Raw genomic sequence first — 18,231 nt, 5'->3', positions numbered from 1 at the left:
AAGGAGAGAAGCAAAGAAACAGAGCGGTAATATATATATTATTTAAATATTTGTAGAATATTTCATCTAGCTAATAATTTAAGGAAGATGTCTTATTATGTTTTCACATTTCCCAACAACTACTCATCCAGTCCACTTCAAAGCTGGTGGGTGTACGGCTCGGGAGTGAGTGGACTGAGGTCATGTGCATGAAGGATGGTCTCGGTTTGGAAGTTGTTTTGGAAAAGTTTGAGTTCATTTCTGATGTTTTTTGTGAGCAAGGCTTCGTCCATATTTGCAACTTTACAAATACATGGTAACACAAGTCTTTGCATGAGTGACTCCACTGCAGCATCTCAGAGAACTCTTTATAGAAATTAATCAGATGATTATAACATTAATGACTGCAAGACTGCACGTTGTTCCTTGTATTCCTAAAAATGACACCTCAGTGCATCAAAACATGGCAACAGTGGGTTCTGAATCCACCAAGCATCTGTGCATCAAAGGTCTTACTCCTACCTGTATAGTTTTAGTAACATGGGGGGTAGGGCTGCCACGATTAGTCGACTAGTCACGATTACGTCGACTATTAAAATCGTCGACGACTAATTTAATAGTCGACGCGTCGTTTGAAGCTTTGTAAGATCCCAAAAGACGCAGGAATAAGTAGTAGGATTTAAGAGTGTAATAACGGACTGAAACAGAAGATGGCAGCACTGCATGTACAAGGATGCCAGCTGCCGTTAAACCCCGAAGAAGAAGCTGTGTCCCAGAATTCATAGCGCAGCCCAGCTCAGTTTCCAACAATGGCGGCAGCTAGTTAGTTTTAATATTACTCTTATTATTCTTTTTGGGTCACAAAATAAAGTTTAACATATTTTCAGGCGAGAATGTAGCTGTGTAAACCTCAAATATCTGCTCAGTTTATCAAGACACCACATATTTTCAAAAGCGCTCCGACGTTTTCGGAGACGTCTGTTACCCACTAGCTCGATAGCTAGCCGGGGGCAAGGCTCACTAGAGCCGTGAGAACACCGGACTGCCGGCTAATCGTTTTCAAACCCACCGCCATCTTTCGCTACTCAGGTTAAACATGATATATAAGTCACTTGGATAACTTCAAAATGTTATTGTTTGGCTTTTTTTAGTATTTTATTTGTTCCTGAGTAAATTGGTTTGGCTGAGATTAAAGTTATAGTTTTTACACAGCTGAATAAACCTCAAGCAGACAGCTGATTATCAGAAGTGTGAGATGCTCGATAATATACTCCGGTTTCCTGTTATATTTTAGATAGCAAGGAGTTTATTAAACTTCACCGAAACAATCTGCAAATTTAATTAAAATTTAATAAACTATCATTTTGTCTTTATTTTTAGTTAGCACATACTTAGCACATACCTTAAACACTTAAAGCTGTAAGCTAATGATAGTTATATAAGAGCAGATGCTGCTTGTGCAATAAGCTGTAGTTTTACGTCCAGTGGACGCATGATCTGATTAGTCGACTAATCGCAAAAATAATCGGTGACTAGTCGACTATCAAAATAATCGTTTGTGGCAGCCCTAATGGGGGGTTTAACCCTAAGTGTTAAGTTTGGTCTGGTTTTAGGATAAGTGTTATGCTAAATTAGTTTTTTCATATGACAAGGCTTTTTATCTTTTTCATTCACCATTCGTACATTATTCCTTAGATAAAATACATTTATTGCAGCAATCACAGACTAATAGAATAAATTGGAGGGACAAATACATTTTGTATAAGTTAAAAAAAAAAAAAAAAAATATCGGTGCGATTTGGTCTAATCGAAAGCATTTGAATTGAGTTTGTTAGTAGCAGTTTTAAGCTTAAATATGACTTTAGAGAACTCTGATATTTAACTTTAGGAACTGATCAATATTTAAACTTTTTTTCTTTTTTTTTACAATGGAATTAATTGTTTCGGTTTTTGTTTTTTTGGGTTTTTTTTGTTTTTGTCGGGTCGGGCATTTAGAAATGAATTAATTTGAAAATTTTAAGCCGTCTCATCCTGTAATAAATGTGTGCCTTGTGTAATTGTGTAAAAGTGTAATTGTGTCTCGGTGATTCATCCACCTCTCCTCCACTGCAGTATGCACTGTAATGTTCAGGTTAACGTTCACAGAGGCCTTTGTAAACAATATCTGCAGAGAAAAGCAAAGATCAGCAATTAGAGTAAAGCTTTGGTGTCGTGTTATTCTAAGAGGAGTTGATAAGGAGTCTGAGTTATCAGAAAAAGGCTTGCTCAATTATTCAAAACCTTTGTCTCTCCTGGCGTGCACCACCTCGGCTCCACCCGCACCACGCTCGGCTATCACATGCTCCCTTTTGCCATTTCTGTTTTCTGTCTTTGTTTAATCTTCCTTTTCCCTCCTCCTGTGCGGCTCCCTCAGCCGTCCTGCATTTCCTCAGTTGTAACCAATATGGTGTTTAAGACAACAGCCCTGATCATTTGTTGGTCGTTTGTATTTCATCTGTGAGAACAAACAAAATATTGCCTCTCGTCAAAACACAAAATACTAATAGCCAAATCTAAAAGCATTTAAGCACAGGCACGATTACAGGAGTACATTTCTCTATAATGCATGTTAAAGGATGATACTGTAATTTGTGTGAGTTTGGTTACTAAAAAAGTAGCATCAAGCTTTTCAAATTAATAAATGAATAAATAGTGGATTTATAAAGACGTGTCATGTTGCAGGTGTATTTCTGGCAAAGCTGTATGAATATTTGTCTTATTTCCATTGTTAGATTTTTCCTTTAAGAATGGCAGTGTAAAAAAACTGACGTTACCCATGAAGCATCTTTAATTTGTGCGTCAGGGAAGGTAATTGTAGTCAGGCAGGAAAATGAAAAATCAAATGCAAGAGGAACTTGCCTCCGGATGCAGGCTGTCTAATATCTCATAGCAGCGTAAGGTAAAATCAGCTTGACTTGTTATGTAGAGCATTTTTAGCTCTAGGCTAAGCGATCCTTTGTTTTTCTTTTTTGCTTTTTCCCTCATGTTCTTTCATATTTTCTTCTCTTGTTCTCTATGTTTCTCGTAGACCGTGGCACCGTTTACTCTGGAACAGTTTTCATGCTACAAGGGTTAAAATGTCGTGCTATAAAACTCACTTCTTTGGTTAGAAATGCATGAATACATTGAGCATATTCTGCTACCTTCAGAACAATCACTTTTTGTACCAAATGTGGAATATTAGGAAAAAATATTCCTGAATCCTGTATTCATTTAAATGTTGGACTCAAAGGTTGTGCATCTTGGGCTCTGTGGCTCTTCATTTTAAAGTCAACTCTCTGATTTGATCAACCTGTAAAGAATGTAAAAAATATATATATCAGTCAAGTATTTAGGCAATGACACAACATTTGTAGTTTTGACTCTGTGTACCGTCCCTCATAGATTTTGAATCTTAGTCATTTGGTTCAAATTGCACTGTTAAACATCATTGGAGCATTTATCTGAATATGAGCAGAAAGTGGAGCCCCGTGCACTCCAGAATTCATCCTTCTGTTTCTGAAAGTGCTCACATCATCAGAAAACTCTAATCGCAGCCATACATGCCTATACCATAACATTGATTCCACCATGTTTGATGTGATATGCTTCAGAGCGCTCTCCTTCTCCTTACATTTATCTCCCTGTCAATCTGGATAAGCCCGACCTCTTTGAGAGTCTCATTGACTTGTCTAGGTTTCATGAAATATTTGCAATTTTCTTGACAGGTTAATTACTTTTTATTTTATTATATTTTATTTTTATTGACAACTCTTTCGACTGTTTATTGAGTTGCAGTGAAAAGATCCCGAATGCAACACCCACAACTCCACAGCTGGCTTAACTTGTCATAAAATAACGAGGTAGCTGCCCTCACCTGATTGTGAAACTGCTCGTCATAGACTTGTCCAATTACTTTTGAGCCCCTGACAACAGGGAACTATGTACAAAAATGGCTCTTATTTCTAAACAGCTAATACAATACTTTTGTTAAGCCCCTGGATGTTTGACTTCAATCACATCTTGATTGTTTGTTTTAAAAGCCATCTGGCATGACTGGTTGGAGGCTGATGGGGAAAGAGAAAAGAAAGGAAAAGCATAGAGAGACCAAGGACAAGATAAAAGTGAGAGTGAGAGGAGATGAAAGTTGATGACATGCAGTGGTGGCACAAACTAAGCTGGCAACTTGACTGCAGAGGGCTTTTGAAAATATTACTTTTATATATTTAAACGTGTTAAATGGTGTGAAAAGAAAAAAATTAAAAAGGAAAAAAGAAACTCTTGTTGGCGTTTTATTCACAAAAAGCCTGATTCACTTTGCTCACCCATGGTGAGGAAATGCTGCTGCACTGATACTAATAACTTATCAGGCAAAATCCTGTAGTGGGAATGTTTTAATGAATAGAGCTTTGTGAGTCCTCTGAAAAGGAGATTGTTTGTAAAGATCTAACCTTCATCTGTAATTGGTTTTAAATCATCTAAATCAGCAGTGCAAAACATCAGAAAATCACCTTTCAGATAAAGTCCTTGACAGTCACATATAATAGATCTGTAGGTCATTCTGGGAATTAAGCTGTATTACTATTGAAAGTAAATATTGATTCAACTATATACATTTCACTGTTCTTTCTCATATTTTTAGTAAACAATTACTTGTAAAAACATTTTTTGAGCAGCTCAAATCATCTCATACATATCACACAAAGTAAACAACACAAAACCAAATTAAGAACACATGAATACTCATCAAAGGAAACCTAGCTGGTGCTGGATTGGCTTCCCAGATCTAATTGAAACAAGGCAGGTGGTCGACAACACATTAGTTAGGTCTTTTGTTATTTAGTTGGAATGTCTGTGTACTTTTGTTTCTTTTCCCATGAAACACTCTGTGCTGTGACCCCGTGCTCTTAGACCCCTCAGTCTCTGAGGAATGGGGACACCAGCAACACGACGGGGTGAACGCATTCTCACGTGTCACTGTTATTATTATTAGAACTACAATGATGAAAGAAAATTGATGTACCAATCGCCTTGTCTTTGTGCTGCATGGAAGCATAATTACAGTATTGTAATGCCCATTGTTGCTGCGTACAAAGTGTATGAGCAAGCCTGGAAGTGTGACTAAAGTTTGAATAAAGTAAAAGGGCCCAATCTTGATACAAAGTCAATTTTAAACATTTATTATGCTTTTCTAATTCTTTGCTAACTTCACTGACTGTTTGTTGCAGCCACGTCTTCAGATTTAGCCTCAGAATCACCACAGTTGGGTTTTTGTGCTTTTTGTGTTTTCTGTTCGGGTTAAATACTTTCTGCTTTTTGGTTTTTGGTTATTAAGATGCTTGCCAGTGTTTGTTCCTTCCTGCTGTGAAGTTATTAGACTGATAAACACGGAGAACAAAAGTTCCGGCTAAGAGAACAGCGAGAGGTGCTGTAGAGTAAACAACTGTTGTTTTTTTCCTGCTGAGACATGACCATAAGGAAGCTACAGCAGCTGCATAGTCAACAGAAGTTCAGTGATGTCCAGCTTGTGCACAGCTTTAAGTGGCGCCAGAACTATCTATAGTTTGGTATCGCAAAGTGTCGCTCTGCTTTTCAGCATATTTTGAGTCATAGTCTTGTTCTTCTTATTACTATATTTATTTTTCATTTTTTTTACCATCAGGTTTTCAACATTTCGATGATCCGTGTTTATGTCATGTTTAAAATGCCTTTCAGTAAAACGGTAATTATCTGTAAACACAGACATGCACTGCAGAGATCACTTTTCCACACGCCGCCTTCCTAAGGGGAAAATCACCAATACAATAATTCGTCCGGGTAGGGCAATAAATTTTATGCTGCAATCAGCGAGTCAGAGGCTGTTGATCCCAATAAGGGTTGAATATTTGTATTGAGTAGGATACTCGGTGTGAAGGGCAAAGCAGACCGACCATGATGAAGGGCTGAGCTTTGTATCCCTTATTTAAATGTTAAGCTGTTTCTTGACGTAGGAAGAAAGCAATCTTCTCAGTGTCCTAAACAGGCAATAAGCAATATACATAATTATGTTAAATCATGTGATAATCATGGTTTACAGAAATTTGGAGTTCAGTTGTGAGATTATTTGTTTTAGTGTTCATGAGAAGTGTTTAGTCACAACAAATACTGATTGTTCCTGTGTACTGGAGACAGTCATGAATTATTTATGACCTCTGACTGCAGCTGTTAGAAAAAAAAAAATACTGTCATATTCTTACTCCTCTTCTTTTTATGGGAGGCTGTGTAAAAAAATCTTTTTGTTTTTGCCTTGTTGGTTTTGATTCCTTAGCTTTTTCTTTCTTTATTCCTTCTTGCTAATGTTGAAGCTGCGTTTCTCTGTCAGTTTCTCTGTGTGTGTCTTTTACCTTTTAAAATACAGAGGAGGTTGTTTGCCGTCTAATTAAATCGCACCTCATTGTTGCATTGAATAGAATGTAACAATGTAATAATGTTTGAATAGAAACAACTGATAAAAACTGTGTAAATAAAGCCAGACTCATGTTGACTATACTGAGCCAAGACTGATTTTTAGGGAGTATATTTCTCTCTTTGTTAGAATTGCATTGGGAAGGAAACTTATTGCTGATTACGTTTCTGGAACATCCCTAATTGTATTACACTGGAGCTGATCCACAATATCAGAAAATCTTGAGTACACGCACACACACGGATCATTTAATGGTCAGTTATCAAGGGTTTTTTCCATCCCTTGTCTCTCTTACCTTAATTTCAGCAGGTTGTCAGGAGTGACAAGTCCACCTTTGTGACAGGCTCAGTAGCCATTTCTCTTTTTTTTTCCTTTTGTCTTTTTCCTTTTTCTTTCTTTTTTTTTTTTCTTTTTTTTTTTTTTTTTAACTTTGAATCTGACCCATGTCTCCATTTTTTTTTTTTCCGTGATGGTACCATATTTAGTGCCTATCCTTTTCAGAGCATCTGGCCCCATAAGGTGAGAGCAGAAATGTAAATGTCATCCGGCTAATTAAAGACCCTTTAAACAGACCCTATGTCTGAACAAGCCTTTAATGAGCTTTGAAGGCTACATGAGGATGTGAGAGTGTGTGGAAAACTGGACCAAAAACTTTCCCCACCGTAGACCTCCCTGCATGTAGCTTAACTATATTTCACAGTAATTGGTTATTCCAAGAAAAAAAAGGTGAAATTATGAATGTTTAACCTGCAGAATGCAATCAAATGATCTGAGATTATCCCCAAGATTGAAATGCTCCAGCTGGGCCACTCATTTACTCCGCTGTCACACATGGATTGATCTTGGGTACAATGGCTGCTGATTCTGTGCAGAAACAACCCTCACGTCGACTTGCACTGAGACTGCAGGGGTCCTTTCACAGAGAACTTAGACCCCCCCCCCCCCCCAAAAAAAGATGCACCAAGCCAGAAATATGAGCAGATTTGAACTTATTCTTGAAGTGTGACCTCATTAGCAGTGTACCGCATTGGGCTAGTCACGTAATCTGCAAAAAAAACACAATGAAAAAGATCACATTCAATAATTAGTCCACGTAACACCGCTACAGAGCCAGTGCATTAAATAGTAACAAGGCTAAAAAAAAAGTATGAGTGGACAGCAATGGACACAAATGAGCCAAAAAGTACATCAAACTCACGGTTTAATACAAGAAACTCACATTGTGTGGTTAGAGAAGGGAATGGGGTTCAGCTGCTCCTTTAAGTGTGAGATAAAGACATATGGGGAAGAAGAGCAGTGGAGCGAAACATTGGGGGTGAAAGAACCAAACTAAAGTAAAAGTGGACCTGGAATGTTAAACGCAGTGTGAGTGCAGTCCAGGGGGGCGTGGAGGCATTCATGTGTTTCCACTGCTAAAGCTGGCATGCCCAGTATGAGGATGACCTAAGCGACTTTGAACGAGGGTTCATTGTAAGGGCATGGTTGAAATGAGCTTCAGTCATAAAAACTACTCAGCTGGATAGTTTTTCCATTAGCAGCTGTGACCGCAGAGGCCTCTGTATTTAGATTTACAGGAAGGATGTCAGTAAATGTGAATCAACTCCTATTTTTTTGATGACCGTACCTAATTGATGTCAGAAATTGTGGTTTGGCACTGTGATCACATGTACACTGCGTCTGTGTGATGTGTTGAGGTCAGTGCAGTACGCTTCAGCAAAACTAGCCATCAAGAGTTAAATAGAGAAGGATATTTAATAAGGCTGCAATGCATAAACGCCTCATTACAAAGACAAATGCACATGTAAGAGTTTACTCCTCAGTGGAGATGTGGGGAAAGGAGATGTGGTCAAATACGTCATCCTTCACTGTGGTCCAGCATGTTTGGCCCCTACAGTGACGGGATCTGCTGATGGTATTTTGCTGCCATGTTTTAGTTTCCACTTGTCTCTTCAGAGAGAAGAGGTCACAGCAAATCGATACAGAGTTGCCCTGGGTGATCACCTTTATCCTATGATGAAACATTTCCATCAATGATAACTGTCCTTTTTAAATCTTTTTTTTTTATCACAAAGATGGTTCTCCCATCTCCAGGGCATCAGGGGTCAGGCAGTGGTTTGATGGTAATGGCATGGATTGTTTGCTATATCTTCATGTTTCAAATCTGCCAGTTAAAGGTTAATGAGATTTTAGGCTGGTGTGTCAGGCAGAATCCTTAAGATCATCAAAACACCAAAGAAAGGATGTATTTTTGGAAGAAGGGTTTTCTGTTAGCTCCAACCATTTAATGCAACTGTTTAATGCAAACATTGTCATGTTAAGTGTGGGCCTGTGAGAGAGAATCAAAATTATATCTCACCATTTCAAGGAAACTTGTGATAATAATATTTCTAATGGTCTAGGAGAAAAACACTGAGTGATTTATTAGTGATGGCAGCTTGCATTTAGCCGCATTTATTAGTGCAGATAGAATGAAGGGCATTTCCATCTTTCTTTTCCACTCCTGTCACTGATGACAGAGTGTAATGTGAAGAATGACATTATCAAGGTGGAGCAACATTAAAGTCCAATACAACTGACACAGCATCAGTCAAGTGTAAGCAAGGTAATCTGGGTAGTGTTATCCCTGGGAATTTGAAGTAAAATTATAAAATAATCGCTTAACAATACCTTACGTATCTTAATCTTAGTCTCTGCAAGAGCTGCTGCACAATATTCTCACATATTGAAATGGAAATTGAAAAATATTTTCTACCTGGGCTGTTGTATTTTGGGTCAATCTTTTCAAACAGGTACTGAAAGCCCTCTTCTTTTTTTTTTTTTTTTTCTATCAGGATTCTGTCTGTTTGCTTTTCCTGGCATATGGAGCGCTGCTAGTGATGCTCGGTGGGGTCTTTTGTTTATGTTTGGGTTGCACATCGCCAGCTGTTAGCATCTTGTTCTCCCATTCCTTCATAACCTGGCTCACTGACGCCACAAAATGTCACATAAAACTGATACTCTTATCGTGGACAGTGTGATGTGGCGCAGCTCTTGTCATGTGTTTGCTAAAGTTCTTGTTTTCAAGGTCATTTTTATTGAAGTCTTTCTGAATTCAAATACTTCTATTGTTGTTTTATTTTTAAGTCCTGATCACCAACACTGAATGAATGTGATCTCTTACCAAGAATCAGTATTCATGTAGATGACTGAAAATCTCCTTTCTTGTCATCCTCTTTCCAGATGAGGGTTACTACCAAAGTGGAAGGTTTCAATTTGAAATAGATGTCCCTGAAGCCTATAACATGGTGGTGAGTAGTCAAGTTTCTCTCCTGTGGGCTGGTTTGAAAAGCACATTTCTGTGCCCGTGGGTGTTTCATTGTTAGCCTGCTCACCTCTTCCTTTTGTTTGTTCTTTCACTCATTCTTTTCCTACCAAGAATTTATTCTGATACTCTTCTGTGTAAGTGTATTTATTCTGTGTTGTTTTTCTCCCTTTGCTCTACATTTTTTCACACAATCATTATTTGCTCCACACAAGTATATGCAGCACTTCATAATAGCTTCACAAATCCTTCTGCATAAAAAAGCAATAATTTTAGATCATTTAGATCTTAATGTAAGGAATGTAGTAATAATAATAATAATGCATTTTATTTATAGGCGCCTTTAAAGACCCTCAAGGTCACCTTACATTAGTGCAACAAAATAAAAACATGAGGTAAATGAAAAATAAAAAATGTATGAAAGTATAAAAGCTCAACAAGGTAAAAAGAGACTAAGACGGAATCATCATGAAGGGTATGCAATTTTGAATGGATGGGTTTTAAGACGTGATTTAAAAGTAGAGAGTTTGTAGTCTGGGGTCTGGTGGAAGTGCATTCCAAAGTCTCGGGGCAGAATAACTAAAGGCTCTGACTCCCATGGTAGTCAGGTGAACAGGTGGAACAGATGGAAGGTAAGCTAAAGAAGAGCGGAGTGTACGAAGTGGTGAGTGCGTATGGAGAAGATCAGATAAATATGGAGGAGCGAGGTTATGAAGCGCTTTGAAAGTAAGAAGCAGGATCTTGAAATTGACACGGAGTTGTTTAAGTCTAATTCTGAAAATAATACATGCAGCTGTATTTTGAACTAACTGCAGTTTAAGGAGAGATTTATGAGGTAGACCATAGAGAGGAGAATTACAGTAATCTAAACAAAATGTGACAAGAGCATTGGCAAGTATGGCAGTACTGTTTGGAGTGAGTGAAGGTCGAAGGCGGTTAATAATACGAAGATGAAAATAAGTTTTGATTTGGTTCCTGTTAGAATAAATTCTGGGGGCTTTTTGCCATTAAGGTTAAGAAAATTGTGAGTAAATCAAACCGTGATTTCTCTTAAACAATCAGAAATGGATGTGGGTGGGAGAGTAGCTGTGGGTGTGGAAGATAAGTAGAGCTGGGTAGGGCTGCTACAAACAATTATTTTGATAGTCGACTAGTCACCGATTATTTTTGCGATTAGTCGACTAATCAGATCATCATCCATTGAACGTAAAACGTACAGCTTATTGCACCAGCAGCATCTGCTCTTATATAACTATCATTAGCTTACAGCTTTAAGTGTTTAAGGTATGTGCTAACTAAAAATAAAGACAAGATGATAGTTTATTAAATTTTAATGAAATTTGCAGATTGTTTCGGTGGAGTTTAATAAACTCAGCTGTCTGCTCCTTGCTATCTAAAATATAACAGGACACTGGAGTATATTCTCGAGCATCTCACACTTCTGATGATCAGCTGTCTGCTTGACGTTTATTCAGCTGTGTAAAAACTATAACTTTAATCTCAGCCAAACCGATTTACTCAGGAACAAATAAAATACTAAAAAAAGTCAAACAATAACATTTTGAAGTTATCTAAGTGACTTATATATCATGTTTAACCTGAGTAGTGAAAGACGGCGGTGGGTTTGAAAACGATGTGCCGGGAGTCCGGTGTTCTCACGGCTCTAGTGAGCCTTGCCCCCGGCTCGCTATCGAGCTAGTGGGTAACAGACGTCTCCGAAAACGTCGGAGCGCTTTTGAAAATAGTTACATTCTCGGCTGAAAATATGTTAAACGTTTATTTTGTGACCCAAAAAGAATAATAAGAGTAATATTAAAACTAACTAGCTGCCGCCATTGTTGACAACTGAGCTGGGCTGCGCTAAGAATTCTGGGACACAGCTTCTTCTTCTTCGGGGTTTAACGGCAGCTGGCATCCTTGTACATGCAGTGCTGCCATCTTCTGTTTCAGTCCGTTATTACACTCTTAAATACTACTACTCATTCCTGCGTCTTTTGGGATCTCACAAAGCTTCAAACGATGCGTCAACTATTAAATCAGTTGTCGACGATTTTGATAGTTGACATAATCGTGACTAGTCGACTAATCGTGACAGCCCTAGAGCTGGGTGTCGTCTGCATAGCAGTGAAATTGGATGTTATATTTCTTGAAAATATTACCTAAGGGTAGGAGATGGATAATAAAAGGTAAAGGACCCAGGACAGAGCCCTGGGGTACACCAGAGTTAACTGGAGTAGATGGGGATCTGTGAGTGAGTAATTGAACAAACTGTGAACGTAAACCGAGATATGAGGTAAACTAGGCGACTGTTAAGATGTAAAACTGTTTTTTTTTTTTTTAAATGGCTACATTTATTACTGGCTTGACTCCAGCAGTTAAACTGAACTATCTTTACAAATGATATGATGCACTAAATTAATAATTTCTGTATCTTAGCAAGGTTAGTTGTGAGTCTGTGCTCTCCAGGTTGTAAATATGGCTTTCTCCTCATGGTAGAGCCAGAATAAAGTCGGGGGTTAGAGACGTAATTAATGAACACATAAATACACTCATACATGACAGGCAGATGCTGTTTATGGAGCAAATTACAATTCTCAAATAAAATCTTTATACATCAGTAGTATAAATTTCAAAACTTCTACGTTGCTCATTCTTGAGTTATCATGTTGACAAACTTGCATGTCCGCATCGCCCGCTCGGCAGGCTGACTATAATACTCTGTCAGCCTTTTACGGCTGAGGGCTAAACACCTGTTAATCACGAAAAAAAAAACTGCTTTTAATTTTGACATGTATCTCTGACCTGAAGCGAGGCTTTGTTATGAGCTGTGTAGCTGTAAAATCTTGGTCATGGACAGATCCTTCCTGAATAATCACCAAGAAAAATAATTTCCATGAACAGTTAATCAGATCGACCTTACGACTCAAAATGTCAGCTGTTAGGGGAATAATAAGTGGGTTTATTCATTATCAGACTGACACTCACGTCTTTTTAAAAACAAATTCTTTCTAATCTGAGCTGATACAAATGTTCACCTTGCTGTTGAACAAGAAGTTCTTGATTATAGGTTTTTAAATGTAAAAAATAATCTGCTAATTTCAAATGGCCTAAAATGTTACATTGGTTGATCTATTGATAAACTTTAACTGAAACACAATCATAACTAGAAAAATTTGCATTTCCTGCGAAAATGCAGTGTGGATGCTTTAAAGCTGAAGCTGTATGCAAAAAGTAGCTGAAAAAGCTGAAAAGTTGCAGAAATTGTAAAAACTTTGCAGAAGCAAAGGAACTTTGCGAAAATGGAATAACTTAGCAGAACTGCAATATCTTAGAGGAAACATAATACTTGGCAGAAATACAATAGCATAGCAGAACTTAGCAGAAATATTGTAACTTACCAGAAACATAATAACTTCTCAAAAATACAAGAATTTAGGAGAAATAGTATAAGATAACAGAAAGAATATATTTAGCCAAAAATACTGAAGCATTACAGAAACACTATGATTTAGAAAAATAGTACAACAGAGCAGAAATACTGTGATTTACCAGAGACACTGTGATGAACTATGAATATTGTCATTTTGAATTAATACTGTGTTTTAGCACAAATATTATAATTTGACAGAAATACTATCATTTGGCAGAAATACTATGTTTCAGCACAAATACTCTGGTTTAGCACAAATATTATAACATAGCAGAAATATAATTATATAGCAGAAATGCTATATTTAGAAAGAAAAATATAATATATTAGAAATACTATGATTTAGCAGAAATACTGTAATCAGCACATATACTGTAACATGACAGAAATTCCTCCACTTAGTAGTAATACTATAACATAACACAAATGTTATGATTTGGCACAAAAACCATGATTTGGCAAAAATACTATGATTTAGCAGAAATACTATGATTGAGCAGAAGTACTAAGATGTAGTAAAAGTACTTTGATTTAACAGAAATACAATTATGGAGGAGTAATACTTTAAAATGGGAGAAATATTGATACACACACACATACACAGAGCCTAAAGGGAAGAGTACTTGTGCCATGGAGTGTTAACAAGAATGTGAGGTCCATATTAGAAAAGCTGGTAAAATGCTAAAAGTTTGCATAATTGTAATAAATGATGAATATGAATTACTGGTCTGTGATAGTGTATTAGTTTGTAGGGAAAAAAACCGGTAGACTAAGGTGGAATCGAACCCACGACGTTTGGGTCGCAGACCCGTGTCATTACCAACTGCGCCACTGGGAAAGAGAGCGGGCGCCTTGAAAAACAGGGTGATGAGCAGTCAGAATTAGATCGCGGTGAGAGGCAAAAAGCGCCGTTTTTTGGACTTACAAAACGTTGTGTAACTCAAAAACTAGGTGGACTAGAAGCATAATTCTTGTACTGGCTGAATCAGTGGACTTTGGTGTACTTTGACCGCGATTTTCATTGCTCTCTGTACATCTGTCGCTGAGATATGACGAGAGAAGAAACGGCAGACCTCAGATATGATTGGCTGGCTGGGAAGCCGTGCAGGATTTTTGCAGTCTATTTCTCATAGTGACGACTCCCCTCAAACAAATGACCATAATTTCCTAACCGTAGGGGCTAGAACGGTCATTCTTACACCGTTTTGTTCAGAAGAGATGGGGGAATCTTCAAGTGCTGACAATTTATCATTAAAATATGAATTTTTAGAGATATATGACATGGATGACTTGTTGACTTAGAAGCCACGAATTCCCCAATATGCAAATTTGAATGCCTCAGCCCACATATATGATTGGCTGGCTGGGAAGCCGTGCAGGCCCTGATTTGTGGATTTGAATTCCTCAGCCCTCAGATATGATTGGCTGGCTTAGAAGCCATGAAGGCCCCAATATGCAAATTTGAATGCCTCAGCCCACATATATGATTGGCTGGGAAGCCGTGCAGGCCCGGATTTGAAAATTTGAATGTCTCAGTCCTCACAGAGGATTGGCTGCCTGGGGACCTGGCAGAAATATATAGAAATAGTATGATTAAGCATAAATACTACATTTAGCAGAAATACTATATTAAGCACAAATCCTATAAAAAGCAGAAATACTATATTAAGCACAAATACTATAAAAAGCAGAAATACTATATTAAGCACAAATACTATAAAAAGCAGAAATACTGTACTATGATTTGGGAGAAAAACTATAATTATTAGAAATACTATATTTGGTAGAAATACTATGTTTTGGCAGAAATACTATATTTACCTCAAATCCTATAAAATAGCAGAAATAGTATGATTTAGGAGAAATACTGTATTTAGCACAAGTACCAAAAAGTAGCAGAAATACTATGATTTAGCAGAAATACTATGATTGAGCAGAAGTACTAAGATGTAGTAAAAGTACTTTGATTTAACAGAAATACAATTATGGAGGAGTAATACTTTAAAATGGGAGAAATATTGATACACACACACATACACAGAGCCTAAAGGGAAGAGTATTTGTGCCATGGAGTGTTAACAAGAATGTGAGGTCCATATTAGAAAAGCTGGTGAAATGCTAAAAGTTTGCAGAATTGTAATAAATGATGAATATGAATTACTGGTCTGTGATAGTGTATTAATTTGTAGGGAAAAAACCTGTTGACTAAGGTGGAATCGAACCCACGACCTTTGGTTTGGAGACCCGTGTCATTACCAACTGCGCCACTGGGAAAGAGAGCGGGCGCCTTGAAAAACAGGGTGATGAGCAGTCAGAATTAGATGGCGGTGAGAGGCAAAAAGCGCCGTTTTCTGGAGTTACAAAACGTTGTGTAACTCAAAAACTAGGTGGACTAGAAGCATAATTCTTGTACTGGCTGAATCAGCGGACTTTGGTGTACGTTGACCGCGATTTTCATTGCTCTCTGTACATCCGTCGCTGAGATATGACGAGAGAAGAAACGGCAGACCTCAGATATGATTGGCTGGCTGGGAAGCCGTGCAGGATTTTTGCAGTCTATTTCTCATAGTGACGACTCCCCTCAAACAAATGACCATAATTTCCTAACCGTAGGGGCTAGAACGGTCATTCTTACACCGTTTTGTTCAGAAGAGATGGGGGAATCTTCAAGTGTTGACAATTTATCATTAAAATATGAATTTTTAGAGATATATGACATGGATGACTTGTTGACTTAGAAGCCACGAATTCCCCAATATGCAAATTTGGATGCCTCAGCCCACATATATGATTGGCTGGCTGGGAAGCCGTGCAGGCCCTGATTTGTGGATTTGAATTCCTCAGCCCTCAGATATGATTGGCTGGCTTAGAAGCCATGAAGGCCCCAATATGCAAATTTGAATGCCTCAGCCCACATATATGATTGGCTGGGAAGCCGTGCAGGCCCTGATTTGAAAATTTGAATGTCTCAGTCCTCACAGAGGATTGGCTGCCTGGGTACCTGGCAGAAATATATAGAAATAGTATGATTAAGCATAAATACTACATTTAGTAGAAATACTATGTTTTAGCACAAATACTATAAAAAGAAGAAATACTGTAATTTAGCAGAAATACTATATTAAGCACAAATCCTATAAAAAGCAGAAATACTATATTAAGCAATATAAATATCCTATAAAAATCCTATAAAAAGCAAAAATACTGTACTATGATTTGGTAGAAAAAGTATAATTAATCAGAAATACTATATTTGGCACAAATCTTATAAAATAGCAGAAATAGTATGATTTAGCACAATAGTGATAACTTAAACAGAAAAATTGGAAAAGCAAAATGGACAGCTGAAAAAATGCTGAACATGCTAAGGGTCCCTCAAATATACTTGTTAAATGAAAAAAAATCAGCAAAAAAATATATAACAGCCACACAATCACAAATATGTACACACAAGGAAGCACACATGCACAGAGAGAAACACACAAAAGATCCAATTCAGTCAACCAGTCTAAATATATTGAATTTGAATCTTACAATGAGATCATCCCATAAAAAGTCTCTGTCTCTCTCTCTCTCTCTCTCTCTCTCTGTCACACACACACACACACACACACACACAAGATCCAATTCAGTCAACCAGTCTTAATATATTGAATTTGAATCTTACAATGAGATCATCCCATAAAAAGGCTCTCTCTCTCTCTCTCTCTCTCTCTCTCTCTGTCACACACACACACACACACACACACACACACTCACACACACACACTCACTCACACACACACAGGGAGAGAGAAGTATGTTTCTAGGTCAAAGCCTGGGAGCTGCTGAATTTGAATCCACCAATCAGAGAGCCTGTGCACTTTTTCCCGCCAAAACAGGTGCATGCAGCACAGAGAGACACAGGACTTTTGCAGTCTATTTCTCATAGTGACAACTCCCCTCAAACAAATGACCATAATTTCCTAACCGTAGGGGCTAGAACGGTCATTCTTACACAGTTTTGTTCAGAAGAGATGGGGGAATCTTCCAGTGTTGACAATTTATCATTAAAATATGAATTATTAAAGATATTTGACTTCTAATGCACCATAACTGAGTAGAGCGAAGCAAAAACTGCCTTGACTTGCCGTCAAACAACGCTTTCTAACTCTAAATCTATTTGGAGCATCGATATCATTCTTTCACCGTAAGAGACAGCAGGCTTTGGTGAACAGTCATGGAAATTTTCAGGTCTCTGTGGAAATCCATCAAAAAGATATGACAAGAGAAAAAAGTGGCTCATTTCCAGAGTTTGAAATCTGAAGAAATCTGAGCGAAGGACGAATTTCCTACCCTCAAACAAGTCTAACTCATTTCAGAACGGTAATAGGTGAGAAAAAAATTCTTGAATTGTGAGCGTCAGGAGTGTCTGAAGATATACTGGGACAAGCCTCATGTTTTAACTTCGCTTCGTTAAGGAGATATGACGATTCGAATATGCCTCTCATTACAGAAATCCAGCGGTGATTTTGAACAAACTCTCCATTGACTTTCTATGGAGAGTTTTGAGACTTTGTGTTGGTCTGAGGAGAGTTGTGAAAATTCTATAAATCTCACAACAATGATGGTGACATTTTCTGAAAGCCAGCAAAAATACCTACGTTTTGATGTATAATTTGTGGAAGTTGAGTGAAAATTGAGCAAGTAGCAAACAGTTGTTCGGACATGAAGAGAAGACTGCGAAACCTAGAGTGGCACACTGGAAGCCAAGTGCATAGCAACCATAACAACGCATGTATTTTGTGAAAAATCAAAATTTTGCAACTCAAAACTTTAAGAGGCATAAAAGTAAAACGGTAAAAGATTTGAAAAAGCTGATTTATACCTGAATAGCCCAATAATTTGTGAACATTTTAAAGTTTGAATGGTTGTTCTACGTGAAAATATGAGGAAGTAGTTAAGTTGCAAAAACAAGAAAGTTTTAGCAGAATTCCCATTTATTTCAATGGGACAAATTAAAGGAAAAAAGTGGAATATTTTAAAAAGTATAATAGTGAAAAATACCAAAAGATATAG

General features: G+C 37.6%; 1 protein-coding gene across 1 annotated transcript in view; it reads left to right on the top strand.

The window, feature by feature from the left end:
• ube2f (ubiquitin-conjugating enzyme E2F (putative)) overlaps positions 1-18,231 on the top strand; it is a 62,659-nt gene that overhangs the window by 12,584 nt on the left and 31,844 nt on the right. The window contains exon 5 of the mRNA XM_084954636.1: positions 9,662-9,729. Within this exon, the coding sequence (XP_084810762.1) occupies positions 9,662-9,729 (68 nt within the window). The remainder of the gene's footprint in view (positions 1-9,661; positions 9,730-18,231) is intronic.

The sequence above is a fragment of the Perissodus microlepis genome, chromosome 16 (assembly GCF_051167445.1).
Source record: "Perissodus microlepis isolate ML-2025 ecotype Zambia chromosome 16, ASM5116744v1, whole genome shotgun sequence".
Lineage (NCBI taxonomy): Eukaryota > Metazoa > Chordata > Actinopteri > Cichliformes > Cichlidae > Perissodus > Perissodus microlepis.
The sequence above is the reverse complement of the archived record's forward strand: the minus strand, read 5'-3'. Positions and strand labels throughout refer to the sequence as shown.